This window comes from Odontomachus brunneus, unplaced genomic scaffold, assembly GCF_010583005.1.
Source record: "Odontomachus brunneus isolate Ranch 3 - 2012 unplaced genomic scaffold, Obru_v1 Obru_scaffold_093, whole genome shotgun sequence".
Taxonomy (NCBI): domain Eukaryota; kingdom Metazoa; phylum Arthropoda; class Insecta; order Hymenoptera; family Formicidae; genus Odontomachus; species Odontomachus brunneus.
In genome coordinates this window covers 1157452-1177418 of record NW_022639543.1, presented here as the reverse complement: position 1 = coordinate 1177418, position 19967 = coordinate 1157452, and the positions used below count along the sequence as shown (strand labels likewise).

The 19967-nt window shown below is 37.0% G+C and overlaps 3 protein-coding genes across 4 annotated transcripts in view; 2 read left to right on the top strand and 1 right to left on the bottom strand.

Moving 5' to 3' along the window:
- The window catches only part of LOC116848322 (thrombospondin type-1 domain-containing protein 4-like), a 94341-nt gene extending 84256 nt beyond the window's left edge, over positions 1-10085 (top strand). For both annotated transcript variants that reach the window (XM_032824266.1, XM_032824267.1), the window contains 12 exons: positions 200-404; positions 649-815; positions 1317-1422; positions 1514-1586; positions 2133-2341; positions 3823-3955; positions 4438-4684; positions 5229-5408; positions 5537-5701; positions 6017-6193; positions 6257-6419; positions 6792-10085. In XM_032824266.1, the coding sequence (XP_032680157.1) occupies positions 200-404; positions 649-815; positions 1317-1422; positions 1514-1586; positions 2133-2341; positions 3823-3955; positions 4438-4684; positions 5229-5408; positions 5537-5701; positions 6017-6193; positions 6257-6419; positions 6792-6907 (1941 nt within the window). In that variant the 3' untranslated portion in view covers positions 6908-10085. The remainder of the gene's footprint in view (positions 1-199; positions 405-648; positions 816-1316; positions 1423-1513; positions 1587-2132; positions 2342-3822; positions 3956-4437; positions 4685-5228; positions 5409-5536; positions 5702-6016; positions 6194-6256; positions 6420-6791) is intronic.
- A 1284-nt stretch (positions 10086-11369) lies between these two features.
- On the bottom strand, positions 11370-16394 carry LOC116848323 (armadillo repeat-containing protein 6 homolog). The gene is made up of 5 exons (XM_032824268.1): positions 16126-16394; positions 14619-14950; positions 13717-14012; positions 13131-13396; positions 11370-13012 (listed from the first exon to the last, which is right to left on the bottom strand). Exons 1-5 carry the CDS (start codon positions 16240-16242, stop codon positions 12638-12640), a joined length of 1386 nt encoding a protein of 461 aa, XP_032680159.1. The 5' UTR covers positions 16243-16394; the 3' UTR covers positions 11370-12637.
- Positions 16395-18622: 2228 nt separating this feature from the next.
- The window catches only part of LOC116848363 (phosphatidylinositol 3-kinase regulatory subunit alpha), a 73701-nt gene continuing 72356 nt past the window's right edge, over positions 18623-19967 (top strand). Inside the window, exon 1 of the mRNA XM_032824345.1 lies at positions 18623-18979. The gene's annotated coding sequence lies outside the window, so the exon portion shown is untranslated. The remainder of the gene's footprint in view (positions 18980-19967) is intronic.

Below are 19967 nucleotides of genomic sequence, written 5' to 3'. Positions count from 1 at the left end.
TATATATATATATATATATATATATATATATATATATATATATATATAGTAACAGAAGGATGAATTCCTTTCAAGTCGATCTTTCGAAACACATTGCTATATTACTTCTTAAGTGTCAAGAAGTAATATAGCCTAGAAACCGCATGGAATGTTTCCTGAATGGGGGAACGCGACGGAAATTCACGTGTTTACCGTTCAGTCCGTAGGGTGTGATGGGGTGGTAGGTTCGGGTGCGACGATGGACGCCTGCGGTGTGTGCGGTGGCCAAGGCAAAAGCTGCAGATTGTTCGAAGGCATCTTCATGGAACCGATTCTACCCAAGGGTCATCAGCAGGTGACCACGATTCCGAAGGGCGCTATGTCGCTCAACATTTCCGAATTGCGATTCAGCAGTAATTTTCTAGGTAGCATCGGACGATTTCACTGACAATAATTCACTGTCGCATGATAAATTAATATACTTGTCGTTCAATAGTCTCACCGAGATTGCAACGTAATTAACGTTCGTTCGATTGAAAAAAATTACTCGTGGAAGCGCGCGAATAATTTGGCGGAAGCTAGTAACCGAGTAGCGTGTTTTTTTTTGCTCGCGATATTACGTAACAGAGTGGTAGTATGCTGGTTAACAGACGATCGATCTACTCGCAGCGTTGAGAGACAGTAACGGCAGTTACATCCTAAACGGACCGTGGTCTTACAGTCCCAGTGGTACTTATAAAGCGGCTGGTACGACATTAACATACCAGAGGGGCGATAGGAACCGCATGGAGTGCATCTTGGCAACAGGGCCGTTGAACGAGTCTTTGCATTTAGAGGTATTACCCGCGTTATCGTCATCCGCTCGCTTTCTATTAGTCGTATCAGGGTTAGATATTTTGCTTTTTTACTTGTTTTTCAATTCTGGTTCTTAGCCGCGAGACTGATGACATCAGAAAAGGAAAGGTATGCTCAAAAATTCTTGCGCGCGTGCGAATAAAAAGATTTCTATAAAAGTAAAGTGCTCTGAGAACTATTCCTTAACAGTTTATAAATAGCTGCAAAATTAATGCAATCTTCCTCCTTAACCTACCTTTCCTCATAATTTCGTCACATTGATTTTACGGCTATTTATTAACTGCCAAGAAAAAAAATAGTTTCCCAAATATTTTCAAATGCAAGAATTTTTAGCGTGTCATTTCTCACCTCTGACGTCACGATTCAACATGGCGAGTATCCAGAAGCCCTAATTCTCTCTTTTCGTCTGATTTTTCACATTTTTATTAAAATTTTAACGTTGTTAATATATTGCTCATATTGCTGTTCGTGCATTATCGTAGATCTTGTCGTTGGACTTAAATCCAGGCGTTCTCTACAAGTACATGTTGCCCATGAGAGAAGTGCCGGACAGCAAAGCGATTATCGCACCGCCGCTACTTGTTGCGGGTAATTGTTTTATCGCCGTATTTCAATTACATACGATTAAACATCGCTGTTTACAGTCCATAAAGTCGTAACGCCTCATTCTTCTTTGTAGGATCAAACGATCGGGGCAATGAAATACCTAGTCCAGATACTCACGTGACCGTACGAGTACCCATCACGAGAATGTAAATATGCATGCGCTGCCTTGATAGAAATTTAATGCAGTTTTCGAGCAATTACTGGACGTTAATTTTTATCTAATGACTGAACAGTATTTAGGATCCCAATAAAAGATAACGCTTTTCCTGCAGTTGCTGAAAAATGTGTGAAATCATTAAAAAATTATTAAACGAAAGCAGATAAAAATAGACTATTCAATTGATTAAGAATCAAGTGCATCTGCTGCTCATAAAATGAGCAAGTTTACTCCAATAATATATACTTCATTTGTTCTTTGCTCACTTCAATATGTATTAACACTAGACTATAATTATTCGGATGCTGCGCATACGTTTCTACCAGGATCTCTCTATAACGATCTAATTATTTCAAATATTTCTTTATGCTCTTATTTTTATCTGCGAATCATCGTGTTATACATCTCGAAGGGAACTTTTCACGCGGCTCGATTCGGATTCCGCCGATGGACTTCCTCCTTGTGCAGGAATCTATGCGGCGTGTCCGAGTCGAGCCCCGCGATTTGTCTTCGTTCATACGGCTCTGCCTTCTAGATCGGATCGGCGGAGCGATTTATCTTCGACGCATCGTGATCGCGATCCTGCGCGTACGCAGGATGTCGGACGGAAGGAAGAGATGAAGCATCCGCCGACCACGGTGATGGCGGGCGATCAGCCAAAGTCAAAGGCGAGAAAGAAGAAGAGGAGGAAGTTCTCCTGGAAAATAGTTGACTTCGCTCCCTGCTCGAAGGAATGCGGGGGAGGTAAGTCGATAATTAATCTCGCGTCATAACATCATGCGACACTCGTGCTGCGGTATTGCGTGCCGTAAGCGGGAAAACCTCACCGATGATATCGTGTTATTTCGTAAAAAGTGCCCAATTAATTTATTCCATTTGTTGAATTAACGAAACCCTTTAATGTGCAAAATCACAAGAGAAATATAATAATCAAAGTCGTTTGTACGACAATAAACCAGTAAACATCGAGCAGCAATAACATTATGTCAATGTTATAATTTCCCTCTCTGCAATGTAGCTGTTATATATAACATGTGTTATATATTACATTTACATTGGGAAATTATAACATTAATATAATGTTATCGTTACTAGATGTTTACCCGATATTTTGGGACAATATTTTCGTAGGTCTAAGAAGTGATCCTTTCACATGTGAAAGTTTCATTATCGTATAATTTGCTTTTGTTTAGAGCCAAAACGTCTTCAAAATCGATGAAAGTGAACTGAGAAATGAAAAATTTTTGACATTTATTTTGGAATTTTATAATATTTGATACACGACGTTTAGATTTAAGGTCAATTCATACGCACACATATACACGATCCTAAACGATGCTAATATAAAAAGGTCACGTCATTTCAAGTTGTCATTTGGAGTCCGCTGCGAGGAGTCGATTAAACGAACAATTAAGCAAAAAGCGTCTGGATAATTAGAGATCATTACAGAAACGACTTCGTCTAGACCGAGTTGTTGCGTGGGAAGTGACCTCGTCCGTTTCGGTACAATTATATCGAATGTTTTAGTGTGACCGTCGAAAGTCCGATCGAGATAGTTTTAATCTTCTCATATATTGCGACTTCATCCGAAAAGATACTCTTCAAATTTCTTGAAAGCAGTATATATCTTTCTATATGCGTGGAATAAATTAGATTCACTCTTTAATTTCGAGTGACAATATTTACTTGACGATTTACGGTGAACTCTGTATAAGTCACTCATATTACTCATTTTATTTTTCGAGTAATTATTTATACAGTAATTTAGGAGTCTTTTATGTTTTTTTTTTATTTTGTCAAGTTAAGGATAAGCGGAATTAAATAAGACAAAGAAAGTTAGATGAAGCACGAATGATCGCGGACGCAGACGTCCGCAAAGATGGGCACTCCCGCTTTTGAGATACCAAGCGGAAACCGTTATTGATGTTCGCTTCGTGCGCCTTCATTCACTTTCTCGGCAGCTAAATGTTGCACGCATCCGATGTCCGAAGCTGTGACTTCCTAATTTAGATTGACGCGATACGGGTGTAGAGTGACGGATATACGGGAAAAAAACGAAACGGTCACGTCGATCATAGTTAAAGATAGCTAAAACACTGGATCATATTTGCGAAACACATTTAGATGTTGCAGTTTTTTGCAGATAAGAAGAATTTATCCTTATTCGAAAATAAAAGAAACAAAGCGCGAAATATATCGTTTATGTGATTGTATCTTACTTGCAGGCGTAAGGATGGCGATCCTAAAATGCATTCGCGAGAGCAATCAAACAGTCGTCAATGATAAACGCTGCCGGAACTTGGAAAGACCAAAGCATCCTCCCCCGCTACGATGCAACGATCATCCTTGCGCCGCCAGGTATTTATATCGATGGGAAAAACCGAGTAAAGTTGGACCATTTAAAAAAATCCCAAAGTTACAATCTTTCAAATAATTAATTGTTGTTATTGCCTATATACGTACATGATAAAGACAACCTTTCTCTATATTTCTATGTCATCAATGTTCCTAAATCGTATATTCTATGATAATCTGTCTTGTGATAATCTGTATTGAACATGCTGTAACGTGACTATTTTATCCTGATGCAAGTTGTTTAACTCCGATAGGAAAATTGTTCAAACATTAATAGTATTATGAAATAATAACAATAATAGCATCATGAAATGAAGTATGCAATGCTTGCGTATCGTTGCACAAATATTACAACATTTAACAACAATATTACTGAGTATTTTTCGCAATGAGTGAAAACCCAATAATCACGAAATGCATTGCATTTATATAGTTCGTGATGGGCAAGTTCGATTCCGCATTCAAAGAACCGGAAATGTCGTTAGGTGGCGAGCTGAACCGTGGAGCGAATGCTCAGTCACCTGCGGGATCGGTATTAGGACACGAAAGCTGGAATGTGTCCAAGAGAAGGCGAAGTTAATGCGCGTGGCTGCCAGCACGTGTGTCCAACCACCGGATTTGAGGACTACGGAAGCTTGCAGCTTACCGGCATGTCCTAACACGGGTCCAGAATTGAGGCATATGCATTCGCAGCACGACGCACCCAGGTGGAACGTGGGCGCTTGGGGCCCTGTGAGTCATTCGTTCGTTAAATGCCTTCATTGTCAAATGGCTATTTTTAGTGCTTTAAGATAGAGCATTATCAACGATCAAAAATAAGCATAACTTTAATTTGCTATATATGAGAAATTTCTCTGCTTAAAAAATCTGATAAAGATTGATAGAAACATATTTCATCGAAATACTATATGACTTTATCTGAACTTGTCATTTTTATCGAAAATTTCAATTTCTCACATATCATGTGAAATAGTTATTAATTTCTTCTGTTTAATATCGTGTAACTTGCTTTTTAATGATTAAATACTTACTGAATGTCTTTCTATGCAATTTCCTTGTTTCTTTTTATCCAAAACACAATTTTCAATATTCCATAGATTTCTTTGTGTGATTCTATCCAATCTTTTAAGCAGAGTTGAATTTTCACTATTATTCGTGAGAAATGAAATGAGATTAAAGGGACGTTTTGTTTTGTTGTCAAAATAAATTCTATTCCGGTGATTCACTTCCGGAAACTCGTTGCCTCTCGTATTTCTCACGTAATTATGCTTTTCAGTGCTCGACCACATGCGGTCGTGGAATTCGAAATCGAACGGTCACTTGCATAACGTCCGGAGAATCTTGCTCATTGGTCAACAAACCCGAATCCCAAAAGCCATGCGAAATAGCAGCTTGTAACATAGTGATGGACGTAGGACATCACGCACCCTGGTTATATACAGAATGGTCTTCTAAGGTATAATACACACGCTGAGTATATGTCGAATATTACGTCGTGTAATACAGTAGACATCGTAGCGTAAACAAGTATATATTTTACGTATTTGTTTGGAATATACGACAGATCATTCATTACTGTCGTAGTGCTCTGCGGAATGTGGAAATGGTGTAAAGATCAGACAAGTAGCCTGCGCCGACGGTAGTGAATTATTTTGCAATCCCAAAGAGAGGCCAAACATGGAGATGCAATGTTTTGGACGTGGAACAAACTGCAACAGAGCCAAGTGGTTCACCGGCTCGTGGACTTCCGTTAGTACAATTCTGTTTGAAAGATTTGATAGAATTACATAAGAGAAGTCGCTGAATCGTGTTTCCGATAACAAATAATAAAATTATATAGAAGGGCATAAACATTTCTGTCTTTAAGACATTCTTTAGTTATTTTGTTGTCCGGGGCGTAATTGATTGACAGACAGCACAAAACGTCCTAAAGTCATCTTGAATATGTCCAGGATATCCCAGGGAATGTTTTAGGATGTACAGGATAACCTCAGGACGTTCTGTGCGCATAGATATAATTATGTGACATTGCAGTTTATGTAACGTTAATTCTTCGTGTTTTAGTGTTCAGTCTCGTGCGGTGTTGGCGTGCAACATCGAGATACCGTTTGTATATCTAGGACGAATGGCGAATTCGTCGTGTTACCCGCAAAAAATTGCAGTGATCCCAAGCCAACGAATGAGCAAGTCTGCAGAATGTCCTTGTGCTCGCCGGAATGGTTCACCTCGGATTGGTCAACGGTAAGATATGTCGCGTTTAAAGAATTTTCTTCCAAAAATAATATTATTACGTTTCACTTTTAGTGTTCTACGACATGTGACTTCGGAATTCAAACACGTCTTGTACGATGCATAATTGATGGAGTCAGTAGTGCCAATTGTTCGGAAATCGGCAAACCAATTGCGGAGCAACGATGTAACATGGAGCCGTGTAAGAAGCAGTTAGCAGTGAACAAACCACCGAAAAGTAAGAAAGCTTCTCGACATGTTACTCAAATCCTTAATTCCGATTTTTTTCAAATTAACTTGAATTAACCGCCAAAGAATAAACATCGTGAAAATGCAATTCACATGCACAGAAAATATTAGGTTACATTTATGTGAAGTTTGGTTATAACAAACGAACACGCGTTTTCTTTAAAAAAAAGAATAGAATTTTTGCTTCCTAAAATTCTAAATTTTAGTCATAGAAGCCCGATAGAAATTCTGTGTTTTTCGACCTAAGCGATTTACTCATTAACGGTTTACCCACACTTCACGTTAGTACAATCGAATTTCTTTTCCAATAATAAAATGTTTGTTTACTGGTAGATTTGGCAAATATACTTTAACGTTTCAGAAGTGCACGAGTCATCCGAGTGCGTGGACAAATCTCCAAATTGTGCTGTAGTAATAAAAAATGGTCTGTGCCGAGTGAAATATTACAATAACATGTGTTGCCAATGCCGTCAATAGCTGAGACAGCAATTTTCATACGTTCGCAACTCAGTAACCGCGAATGTGGAGCTGGTGAACTATCGTTAAGTGAAAATATAAATGTTAATCGGAACAGGCAAACAATGCCGAGCGTAAGACTGCTACAAAGAGACCACAACCACGTATGTATAATATTATTTATATCACGCGACGAGAAACGGATCATTCGTCTCTTACGTAGTCATGCTTTATTTTGCCAATCGGAATCCCGCGCAAGAATTTGCGAAGAATGAATATCGATACGGATGTTCAGAAACGAGACGTTCATCTCTTCGTTTTAAGTGTTCATTGTCGATCGTATTGTTAGGCTCTTGTATGTATAGTCCGTATTTCACACACACGTGCGTTCACCTGTGAATGCACTGGTCGTTTACATTGCGTCGCGCGCGCGTGCGAGTCGATATCTGCGTTATCGCGCGGACAAATACAGGGCCGTAATTTTATCGGATCGGAACGCGTGTCCGCACAAACACGCCGCTACTGCCCCTGACCGTTTTATAAGCAGCATTGCGATCTTAACTTTTGTATGTTTGCTTTACATGAAACAGCGCTTTTGTTACGTTCAAACCTTGAACCTCAAGGTAAAAGAGTACATAACGACGTCGTTGTTTTTAAGAGATTATATAGTGCCAACTAAAACTATCACACTGATATTAATTTGCTCGATGCGAAGATAGCGATTAGTCTCGCCACACGAGGCGCAAGTGAGACAGTTCGAAATATATGGTCGGGAATCTTCTCTTTTTGGAGAAGAGACGGAATCTATTATATTGAAAAGAAAGTAGATCGACCTTAATTCAAATATGGCAAATATTTAATGGCACGCGTAACTTCATCTTAGCAATAGCATTAGAATAAAAAACATGATAGTATATGCTAAAACGTCTATGCGTTTTCTTTTGATCGATTTTACTTCATCGGGAGCACGAAGAAAAGTGCATACGATACTTTTGATGCGTTTTTAAAGTTTCTGTTTTCTCGCCATCTTAATTTGTAATATTCGAAGCGCGAAGAAATATACGCTCAAAATTTCTGTAAAATATATTCAAATAAAATGACATATTTAAAAACTGGCACTTGCAATTAATCAAACAAATTTGTAAAATAAGCACTTGCCTTTTGTTCTAACAATCAATAAACAGCCGTAAAATTAATGTGACTATAAAACGATAGGTTAAAATGAAGAAAAGAGGATCACACATTACATTAATTTTACAGTTGTTTGTTTAAACAAAAGAAAAAAAGTTGAAACTGTTTTACAAATCGATTGACTGCAATTTTATGCGTCTTTTTATTTCAAAAAGTTTTACAAGAATTTTTAACGAGTGTTTTCTCGCTTGTGATGTGTCATCAATCAAGAATTCGGCGGTGAGGAACCAGAAGCTTTAATATGAAATTTACGCGAGTCTCACGACCCACATAATCGCAAGGGTGGAAATTGTACATAGAGGTAATCGAGTCTGGGTACATACAAGGCGCAATTACGTCCCTGCGTAACGAGCCTTTCTTCGCATGCACGTTCGCGCAAAACCTGTACGCCCATGAAAACCTCGGAGGCTGCACCCGCCTCTGCTCGACCGCGTAAAATGAAACGAGTTCTTAGCGCGAGCTGAGCTCCAGAATTGACGTGAAACGATGTAAAACGTGCCGCTCGAGCGCACAGACTTACGTTATGCAGGCTGAGAAATATGCCGTTGAAAACGGGCATTTCCGGAAGAAAAATATTTTCTCACGGAAGGCATAGTAGCGATTGTCTCAAGAATTCATTCGATAGCAATTGAACGAGGAGGCTACCGTTTGACAGACGGTCACAATCAACACAGAAATGTTATTGCTGTAAATAAATTTACAAGTTGTACAACTCGTTGTACATATAAAATCATATAAATGATGAAGTAACATAACAAAGTGCTAGCGTTACGATGAAATGGCTAATGGATTTCTAATGAACCGTGAATACTTTCTGTACCTTCTTTCGAAATTTGAATACCTACAGCTCGTGATGCAAAACGTCAAGGTTTCTGGGTAGTCGCCATTTGGATTGTGACGTCGAGGTAAGAAATGACAAAATTCTTTCGTGCTATTTTCAAATAAAAAGATATTTTGAGCGAAAAGAATAATTCGCTCGAACAAACTTGTAAAATACTCCGAAAACTATTCTTTTCTCTTAAAAATCAACAAACAACCGTAAAAGTTACTTAACAAAACTATGAGAAAAGATAAAGGAAAAAGTTGCATATCACATTAATTACTTTAGTTCTTATTACTAGTTATTATAAATGAAAATGGCATGCAAGAATTTCGAGCATGCGTTTTCTCGCTTCTGATGTCATTAATTAAGATTTCCGCGACGAGGAACCAAAAGCTTTAATTGCACAATATCGACTAGTAAAAACGATGAAACAAAATGAATAATACGACGAATAAGTCTAACCTAATCCCAAGTCGAGAAGCGAAATTAGTCAAAATATGCGAATAATTTCGCTGTTCTCAGGTAATTTTTCCTGCTTAAAAAATTTGATAAGAATTGATAGAAAACATAATTTCGTTAAAATTTAAAATCACTATGTGACTTTTTTATATCGTAACTTATTTTTAATGATTAAATATTTATCTGAATATATTTTTCTTCTGATCTAATTCTATCAAATTTTTTAAGCAGACTTCTATACGTTAAGGACACGAAAAAAAATTTCTTTAATAAAAGATCGTACCTACAGCTTAGTATTTCTCAAAAGTGTCACGAATATTAAGACACGAGCGAATTTCGGTCTGTTACGTGCAGAATCAGCGTATTCTTTAAGCACAATAATCTATACGTATCGAGAATATACGCTTGTAAAATCTTTAAGGTCGACGTTTAGATGATAAACACACACACACACACACATTATTGTATATTTTGATGAAAGTTAGAACGGTCTCTTTGACCAATATCGCCATTACGCATTACTTCTGCATTGAGTTATTATTTAATTGTGCCATTAAAGTCACGCAGAATTAATCAATCAACCGTGTCAATTAAATCTTCTGGCCTTGCCAGTTAAGAAATTATACTTTATATCGAATTGTATTCTCTTGATACACTCTGCGTCTTATTTTATCTTTTACAGCAATTACAAGTTATTTTCATTAAACTCTCCTTCGTTTCCTGTCATTTTCAATTCTTAATCGTTTATTTAGTTCTAGTTTCATTCTTTCAGGTAAGTGCAATTTATAATTTATATTTCTGCTTTTTGTGATGGCTTTATATTTTTCTTCTCTCTTTACAGAAACGAAATGAGAATGCTTTAGAAAAATATTATAATGTTATTACCTTTTTGACCTCTCAGTTGCTTCAGCTACAATAAATAACTTTATAATTGTGAAAACTCTGATGTAAATTTAGAGATATTGTCTCCTTCGAAGAGGTTTATTTTTGAGACTGCGCACACACTATATCCTAATTCTAGCATTAAGAAATACGAAAGTGCACGTAATAATCACTATCGTGATCCTTTATCGAGACAAAACGTCCATTAGTACATATAATTCTATGCTCTGTGTCGTTGCAAACGTGTATCAATCGCGTAGCTTCGACTATCGCGAGTGTGATCTCGTCAAAGACTGTGATAAAATCGTAGAGTCAGCAAGAATAAAGTACAACAAAGGATAACGAATAATTAATAATTAGTACAATGGGCTGCAGAAACTAAGGTTCTCGCTTTGTACAATTGCTTTTGTGTCGTTTGTAGCGTAAATGAAGTTACTCGTTGAAAATAATCGTATCGACAATCACATCACAATCGCTGTATAAGTCACAACGAACTTTGCATATATTAAAAAAAAAAAAGAAACAGCTGTCATGAACTCTGAAACGAATCTATCTATCAGTAATATATGTATTTCTATTTACGATGCATTCGCGAAGCGAAACTTGAACGAAAAGCGAGAGAATCAGACTGAAGAGCACGTATTACTTGTACATTACGGATGTAACTACCTGTTTGACGTTAGACACTCTTAAACGTTAAATGTTAATAAAGTGATATTCAACAAGCACCTGTTCTTGCTCAAACAAATACGGCAAATTAATCGGATATTAGCAGATATTTGACTGGCTATCAAATATCATCCGTCTTCATCGTGTTATTAACGATTTGAACGCTATGGAGACATAGTGAATTTTATTTAGTTATCAAATAATATTGAACTTTTCGTACTGTCAGCACGCTCATTGACAACGCAGTCAAATTATTGTCGCGTAAATTGATCGAATCGATGACAGACACGTTTGCGAAACAAAGCAAGTTATTTTCGGATTACGTAACGCCTAATGCGGAATGTATTTAAGAGTATCTGTGTCACATAAAATTAGACAGTTTGGCACGCGAGAAGTGGACAAGGAAGAAAGGAAAGGGAGACAAAAGGTCTCCTGATCTATGAATGGACATGTGTGTCCTACTATTTCAAAATTAGCTTTTATTCATCGTATCAATTCTAGTGTTACAGTAATATAATGTACAAAAAAATTTCTTGTTACGTGTATATAAAAACAATTTACAAAAAACGATATATAAATATTATCGATACTTTGTTCGATCGTTAGCTCATGTCTTTTTTCAGCTCAGCAATATTTATCACTTAGTATTTAAGTAGTCCATCGTACCAATAATCTTGATTAGCAAGTTTCAATAACCCCCTTTTCGTTTATATATTCCGCGCGTGTTATAAGTCTGGAGGGAAAATTAATTGCTCAATTCCCGTGGGCCACGTAACCGTTATTATGATACAGGATGTTTAAAAAGTTTCAGAATTCTCTAATATTTCAGAAAAAAACATTTCACAAAAAGATGTTTTAGACAAAAGTTTTAAAGTTTAGAATTTCAAAGAGGACGAATGATGGTGCTATTGACTTGACTTTGTGGCGGACGTGCCAAAATTTTTTCAATTTGAATTTTTTGAATGAAATCATATATAATTCTTTTCTTAATATAAATTGATTCCTAGAGATTTTTCATTTTGCGTATAAAAGTAATAAGACAAATCATCAAAAAGGGAATACTTTTCGAGATATCTCATATCTTATACTGGGAAATATCAAGACAAAATATCTCGCAAAGTATATACTTCTCAATGATTTTATTCCAGTATTTTTGTACGCATGATTTTTTGTAAAATATTTTTGTTCCGAAATATCAGATCGTTCCGGAACTTTCCAAACATCCTGTATAAATAAAGGTAGTTTAATACAATTATTAAGTATAAATACGTAATACACGTGAAAGCTGCTGGCAGTGTTACGGAAGAGTATTGCAACTTCAAGTTTGAAGCATTGCATGAGATCCCGATGTACTCTGTACAGTTTGTCACGAGAAACGAGAAAAGTTGTTAGGCACCGCAGGGGACTTTGAAAACGCTTTGAGTTTTCAAGTTTAAACTCAGTTTGATCTCATTTGTCAAACATGTTTCTCGTAAAGCTAAGGCTTTTATTAAAGTCTTATTACATAGAATTGCGAGGCTTTGCAGTTTTTAACAAAGTTCGATAGCGCATATTCTCTCGTTTCATTACGTTGAGCTTCGAAATACTTAAGATCAAACGTATCTTAAGTACATTAATAAAGACTCGTTAAATAACGCGTCGCATCGCAAGATGAGGCAAGGCGAAAATTCAAACTAGCGAGGTATCAGTGATAGATAGTTGTAATATTATATTTCGCCAGTAGTTAATCATTGACGCTCGTTATTTAGATTGACGCCTTTCCCTGTCCATCTCTCCTTTAGGTCTACCTTGAGGCCAAGATCTCTCAACGCAGCTTTCGCGTCATTTTCCAATTTAGGTCCGTGCAGACGTAATGTACTCTGCAGCACTTCTTCGATGCCGTAAGCCACAAATTCCGTTGACTCGGACTTATTCCGCACCGACATGTTTCTGATCGCCCAACAGGCTTGTCTCAAGACGTTCACATTCTTCGAATAAGCCTTCATAGCGTCTATAACCACCTGAGGTGCACCACAATCGTAGAATACGCCAGCGTTAGAAGTGCTTCGCAAGGATAACGCGGATATGCAACCCAATCCTGCAGTCACGACGTACTCCGACGCCTGTTGGATATTAATTAAGGCATGTCGTTAAATATTTATTTGTTTAGTATCGTAGTTATTTGTACGATAAAGAAAGCCGATTTAATCGCAAAAGAGATTATCTCGTTTACGAACTTACTTTCATTCTGCTAATGGCAGATACGATTAGAGGCGCGCATCCAGACGTCACGATATGAGATTTCACGTTGTCGTTGCCAGCAAGCGCTTTGAGCAACTTCAAAGCTTGCCAATTTAATTTCTCTGAGTCCGGATAATCGATCATTATGTCCTGAACGAATTTCAATCCGCCAGCGTCCTCAACTTCTTGACAGAATTCATTTCTAACGATTAATGCGGCCAACGTGATCATCAGGTCGCCCACTACAGTTTTGTCTTTTTTAAATCCTACATATGCAAAAAATAAGTATTGATGTAATCTTCCTGGTTATTAAATGTTTTTATATTATGCTGATTTTTATAGTCTTAAACGGTATTACAATTGTTAAATAATAACCATCTGAAAATATTTTAGACGGTTATAATTATTTAACATAATTCATACACTTGGAATTCTCTGGACGGAATTTTAATTTTATAATTTTTTTATTTATATAAAATAATGACAAATAGTATGGTCAAAACCCTATACTGATTTCATTTCTTTAAAAAAAATTTGCTGAAACTCCCTATTTTTTCAACTATCTTCGCTTATAAGTATGATTTACTTGATAGCAATCCTGTGAGAATATCAAGAGCGCCCTTCGCGATGACAGTCGCATGTTCGTGAGCCTTTCCATATTCGTGTCTGATGTCGTCATCCAAGACTAAGGCTCTGATGACAGAGCACGCGTCTTTGATCTCGGCCACGTTTGCATCTTCGCGTACTAATATTTTCTTGAGTTTCTCAAAGATGTTGGCATTGAAGATTTTTTGTCTGTTCAGTTCGTGTTTTATGCAGCATTCGCGTACCCAACGCAATAAACACTGCAATGTCGCAATGTCGTGATACTTGTCTAAGATCCTGACAAGTAAAACTTTGTGAGATATATCCCAAGATAGAAGAAATCATAATCATAAGTTGACTCTATTCGTCTTTTTCCTTAGGAAAAACTAACAAAACCGTTGAGTTATGACGAATTATCTTAGCGCAATTATTGCAAAATTATATTAGGTCTGTGCATAAGTTCCTAGGATTTTCTAGATGACTGTTTATGTTTAAAGAAACAGGCATGTTTAATCAAAATATTTTCTTTCGCTTGCTATTTTTCAGACAACAAATGGATTTCTTGATTGAAGAATGATAGATCTCTCGATGCGATAATTCGACCCATTTTGACCTACTTTTAAACTTTAATCTTATTTTTAAATTGCATACCGGAAAAATAGTTCTGCATTGACCGAAATAAATAAAAATCGGAAGAAGTAAGGTCTGTATGCTGGGTGAGGTAGAACTTTCTACTCCAATAAGGTATCCTTAGTCGCGAAAGTAACATTTTTTATTCTCCACAACTTTTTCCTACTTGGTCCTATATTTTTTCCTATTTCGGAAAAACACTCTTCGAGAGATCTATGATTGTTTCAAGCACGCATTTGCTTCTTCCGAAAGCCGCGATAGGAATACTCTTACTCTATCTGTAGCGCAACACCGTCGTCATCCAGTAAGTCCGGGTTGCCGGTCATTAACGATGTGATCGTCTTTAGCGTGGATTTGACTATCGCGTGGTTCTTTCGGCAATCTTTCAAGAGATCGATTAGGATTTTGTAGCACTTCTGCTTGCCCGCGAATACTTTGTGTCCGATGTCCTTGTCCAATTCGGCGCGCAATTCTTGCAATGTGTCGGGCACAAGCTCGTAACTCTTGTCTCTCACAGCAAACCTCAGTCGTTCCAAACACGTTATTATCGGCTCATATTTGTCTGAGAGGGCTAAATCTTTGACGATGTTGTTCAAGTCTATTCCCTGCGCGAAATAAACGCCGTCCGTTAATTATAGCATAATGACGATTGCGTAACATCAGTCGAGATGTGTTGCATTTCGTATTAGCGCGTTATTTTTCTTTTTCTTTTTACAGTAATCCTCGAAAGTTGCCTTAGAATAAATTCGATAAAACTATCGTGAATTTTTTTTGCTACGAATTGCTACACTGAAAGAAAAGAAATCTGAAAAAATTTTTATTTGGTAATAACATTTATTTAAATCTATATTCTGCTATTTTTGTTTCATGAAAAATAACGTTTCTCAAAGTATAAATAAATAAATAAATAAATAACACACACACACACACACACACACACATATATAAACTCATTTGAAATTTTTAATTTAATATAAAAAATACATATACTAGTACAAATGTATCGTTAGTACTAAATATTTCTCATATTTAAAATTTTTTTTCTTTCAGTGTATAAAAAATAAACCGATGCGCTAAAGTAGATAATGATTGCGCGTATTTCGAGAGAAATTTTATTTTTATACAACATAAATATTTTAGATTGCGAGAAAAGTTTCGAATTTTTGCTATATATATTTTTTTGTGTATTTTTTTTATACAACCACGAACTTCATTATTGTTATTTCGTGTCCTAATTTTTTTTCTTTTTTTCCAACAATAAAGAAAATCCTCGGCGATGCGTTGTCGGATGAATCACGTAGTGACGCGTGCAAGAAAGCAGAAGTAGAAAAGACATTTTCATTGATCAACGCCAAACGCATCCCGCGCACAGGTTGGTGTCCTGTTGCGGCGTCCAGATTGAATAACCTTCGAATCTAGCGGAAGAGAAACTAAGCTATCCCGAAAAAATCCGAAAAGATGTAAATGAAGAATCAATTTCTGAACTTACGGAAAGACTGTCGAGGTTATCAATTGCATATCAACATGTTAAATGACAAAAAGCTTGAATAACCATTAGTTATTTGAACAAAGAAAAAAATGTCAAATGCATACGTTGGCTTATGTTTCTCAAAATTTGGCTCCTGCGAGTCTAACGCTAGGAATGTGTACGACACAAATTGCACCGATAAACAAGTTGTGCAATCGAGCATATAAAGAGGTAAAATGACTTTCATCTTTCGTAAATCAACGGGCCAGACAAACAAAAAGTAAACAAAAAATTCGGTGTTTTAGTCAATACCTGAGTTTCGAAGTGCCTGACGGCGTCGTCGATAGCTTCTTCAGCAGTCATGAGGAAATCCTGCATGAATTCTCTGACGACTTCGTCGTAAGCCTCCTGGGTAATCGTGTTGCTCATGATAACAGCGGCTACCTCCTCTTCTCTTCGGTGTCCCGATTCACTATATAAGGAGATGAACACTGCGAGCCGCGAGCGAGAGGAATGTACGCTGGCTTGTCCATATGACAATAAAAAGAGCAGACCTGTCAACGCGGTCGCGTTCAGAAATGCATCACGGAATCCCTATCGCCATAGATGAGATAAACTTGAAGTAACGTTTCCCTTTCTCAACATTTGTTTCGTTTCATTTTTTAATAGCATTTTTTTAGTAGTTTGATTCCAGTATTGTGTCGAGAGGATTTTTCAATAATGCCTACAAACAGAGGCGTTTTTTCGTTTCGTGACAACGGTAGCGTTTGGTTAGTTAATTTGGCCCACTTAACGCTCGCAACGCTTCGAGCAACAAAGATAGAAAGACGTTCGCAGCGTTGCGAGTGTTAAGTGGACCAAACTAACCAACCAAACGCTACCGTGGTTACGAAACGAAAAAATGCCTCAAGTGCACGATGTGAATCAAGCAACTGGGTGCTTTTTAGTTGCGTACACTGTGTTATATAAAACCAGCTTATTGGTTGCATATTATCTTACAAGATATTTTAGATAATATGTGACCAAATACTTTTGTGTACGTGTGTGTCAAGATGTGTTAAGCAACTGGAAAGCACCCACTATTCACATTACTAGGGCTTCTAAAACTCTACTCGACGGGTAGAGTAGCATTTAATTGACCAATAAAAACAAAGATAACTAGAATTTCTTCATCATGATTGGTCAATTAAATGTACTCTATTCACCGAGTAGAATTTTGGAACGCAGCCTAGCGTGTTCGACTGCCCCTGAGTTAACCCAGAGTGGGTTAACCCAGAGCCAGTCGAACATGCTATACGTTAAAATTTTGCCTCACTTTTCTACAGGCCGACTATAGGGAGTTAGCAGTCTAGTAGTATATAGAAGTCTGTACTAGTCTCTTATTTCTAGGGTCTCTAGCGCCTAGCTCTGAGACCGACGTCCCATAAGGCGGAAATTCTCCGCGGAACTAATACGACCGTTCTACACAGCCGTTCCGCTCTTTTTTGTGCCGTTTCGCTATAATCTTACCGTTGCAATTTTGCGGAAAGGATAAAGATAGTTGCGGATAACCTCAACATATCTTACATATCTCATTTGCTTCTTATACATTTATTATATATATATTTTTTCGACATTCTTTATTATTTCGTTTAGAAATGATGAGTAGAAGAATCGTAAATAATACGATGTTAATATTTTGATAATTATAGTAAACAATTATGTATAATATGTGAATATGTTTATATGTTTAATTAATAGCCACAGTCGACAAAAATCACATAATATATTCTTCATAATTAATCACAACAGATCTCACTTTATTATATTACATAATGTATCACCGCAATTCCTCTGATGTACTTCTCCTTCTGTCCCATGAAGCGGTAAACGCGGCAGTGGAATTATGTTTTAGCCAATCGTAAAATAGTTGCATATTTTCGTAAAAAGTATTTTACTGAGAAATTAATTTTATTCTTTACTAATTTATCATATATTTTATCATTTGTATAAAATATTATTAAAATTATTAAAAACATAAGAAATAACATTAAAAAGTCTACTTTTTGTATTATTCCGTGTGATCCGCTTCCGCGTATTCCGTTCCATGGGACACAAGAAAATATAAAAAGCACCAGAAAAAAAGCGGAACGGCTGTGATTGGTCGTGCTAACTCCGCAAGTTCCATTCCGCTGAAAATTTCCGCTCCGTGAGACGGCGCCCTGACTGTGTGTGAATGGCTGCGTTCAGCAGAGAAAGCTGCTTTACAACTGTTGTAAAATTTGTGAATCTGATTGGTACATGCTCTTGGACTCAATCAAAATTAAGAGCACACTCTAATCAGATTCACGAATTTTACAACAGTTGCAAAGCAGCTTTCTCTTCTGAACGCAATCAATGAGATATGCATGCGAAAATTTATAGTATACGTGAACTATAGAATTTTCGCATCTCATTTGCTTGACGTTGAGAATCGCCACCCAAGCTCATTCTTCTCTCTGGCTCTAGTTACTTCATTTTTTCTCTTGCGTTCTTATTATATATTAATGCGTCGATTTTTCACAAATATGTTTTTAATAAAAAGTGTAGAAAACAAAAGTGAGGTTCGAGGGAAGAAATGTAACATTATTCGAAAAATGATGTGACGCAATTATTGCCATCTCGAACGACGAGTCGTGTTCACTCTCGATTGCTCGCAGCCGACTTCCGTTCGAGTGCAACGATTTCAGCTAGGCCTATGGTTTGTTCTTTTCAGCTGCACTGCTGAACTGGTGCAATAAGTTAAAGTGAGACAAGTATATTTTTTCTCACTCTAACTTATTGCATCAGTTCAGCAGTGCAGCTGAAAAGAACAGACCACTAGGCTGGCCTAACCGTGTTCGAGTGTCGCGACACGGTCGACGATATTATTGTTGTTTCGCCTCCGTCATTCTTATTTCCTGCGACTCGAGCGCGAATTCTCGGAGCAGCAGCCGACGCGAACACGGAGCTGGACTCTGCTGAGAGGAGGGAGGTGCATTGTCGTTCTTTCACAACGAGCGTCGTCGCAGTAGCCGTGGCTCTCGTGCCGGACCAAAGTGCCTCTTGTCCGAGCGAGATTCTCGGCATCGAGGAATCCTGTTGGTGAGACGAAGCGCGTCCATTCATCTCCCTTTGCCTCCTGTTTGAGGAGCGCGACGTTGTGCGGGTAAGCCTCTTCCTCAGGAACTTTTCTTATCATTCCGGTCCTCGATAAGCGAGCTTCCGTTAGTATCTTCTCCAAGGCGTGTAACATTGCGTGCACGTTGTGATTCGTGTATGTATGTATCTTTGATTCATCTGTATAAAGTAATGTGTATATTAATAATATATATCTCTGATACTAAGAATTAAAAGTCTAGTGATTGTTAATGATTGTTAATATCATTGATTCAATAGGCCTGTTATTCTTAGCTGAACAAATGTTTCATTAGTTTGCTCCTTTTCCCTTCATGTTAGGTTATACACATAGACACAGAATAAACTGTGTATTGTTGCAGAAGGGATAGCATCAGTAAGAGAGGATAAAGAATAAGATGATTTTCTTGTCTAATTGTCTGGTTGATGAAAAGAACAAAGAAGGAGAAACAATCATATGATTAATGCATCCTCTCTTTCACTATGTTTCATTCTCTTTTATCTCTACATATATCTAGTATATCGTTCCTCTCCTAGAATACTGTGTGATAGGGAAAGCATTTGAGTTAGCACATCGCTGTCCTTCAATCTTGTTCAATTAGCCATGCCATAATATTGTATAGTCTATATTGTAAATCTATAGTTATACACTTGTTTTACTCTAAAGTCAAACGTTCAGCTAAAAAGAACATACCTATTGTATGGATTTATTTATTATTAAAAAAATTTAGAATGAAAAGTATCTCTGATGATATACAATCAAGAAAATGTTTAAGGACTCTACATAGATGTAATAAAGGTTTATACACAGGAGTAATAGTGTAATCAGGCAAAAAACTTGATGGTCTCATATAGTCGATAAGTAAAAAAATTGATCAGTTGGATATCTTTGCTAATAAATTTTTTACTTATTGATTGTGAGTCATAATTTGAAGTTTTTGTCTGATTATAATATTATATCACTAATATAGGCTCTTATTAGTCTTTGAACATTCTCTTGATTACTTATTGTTGTTATT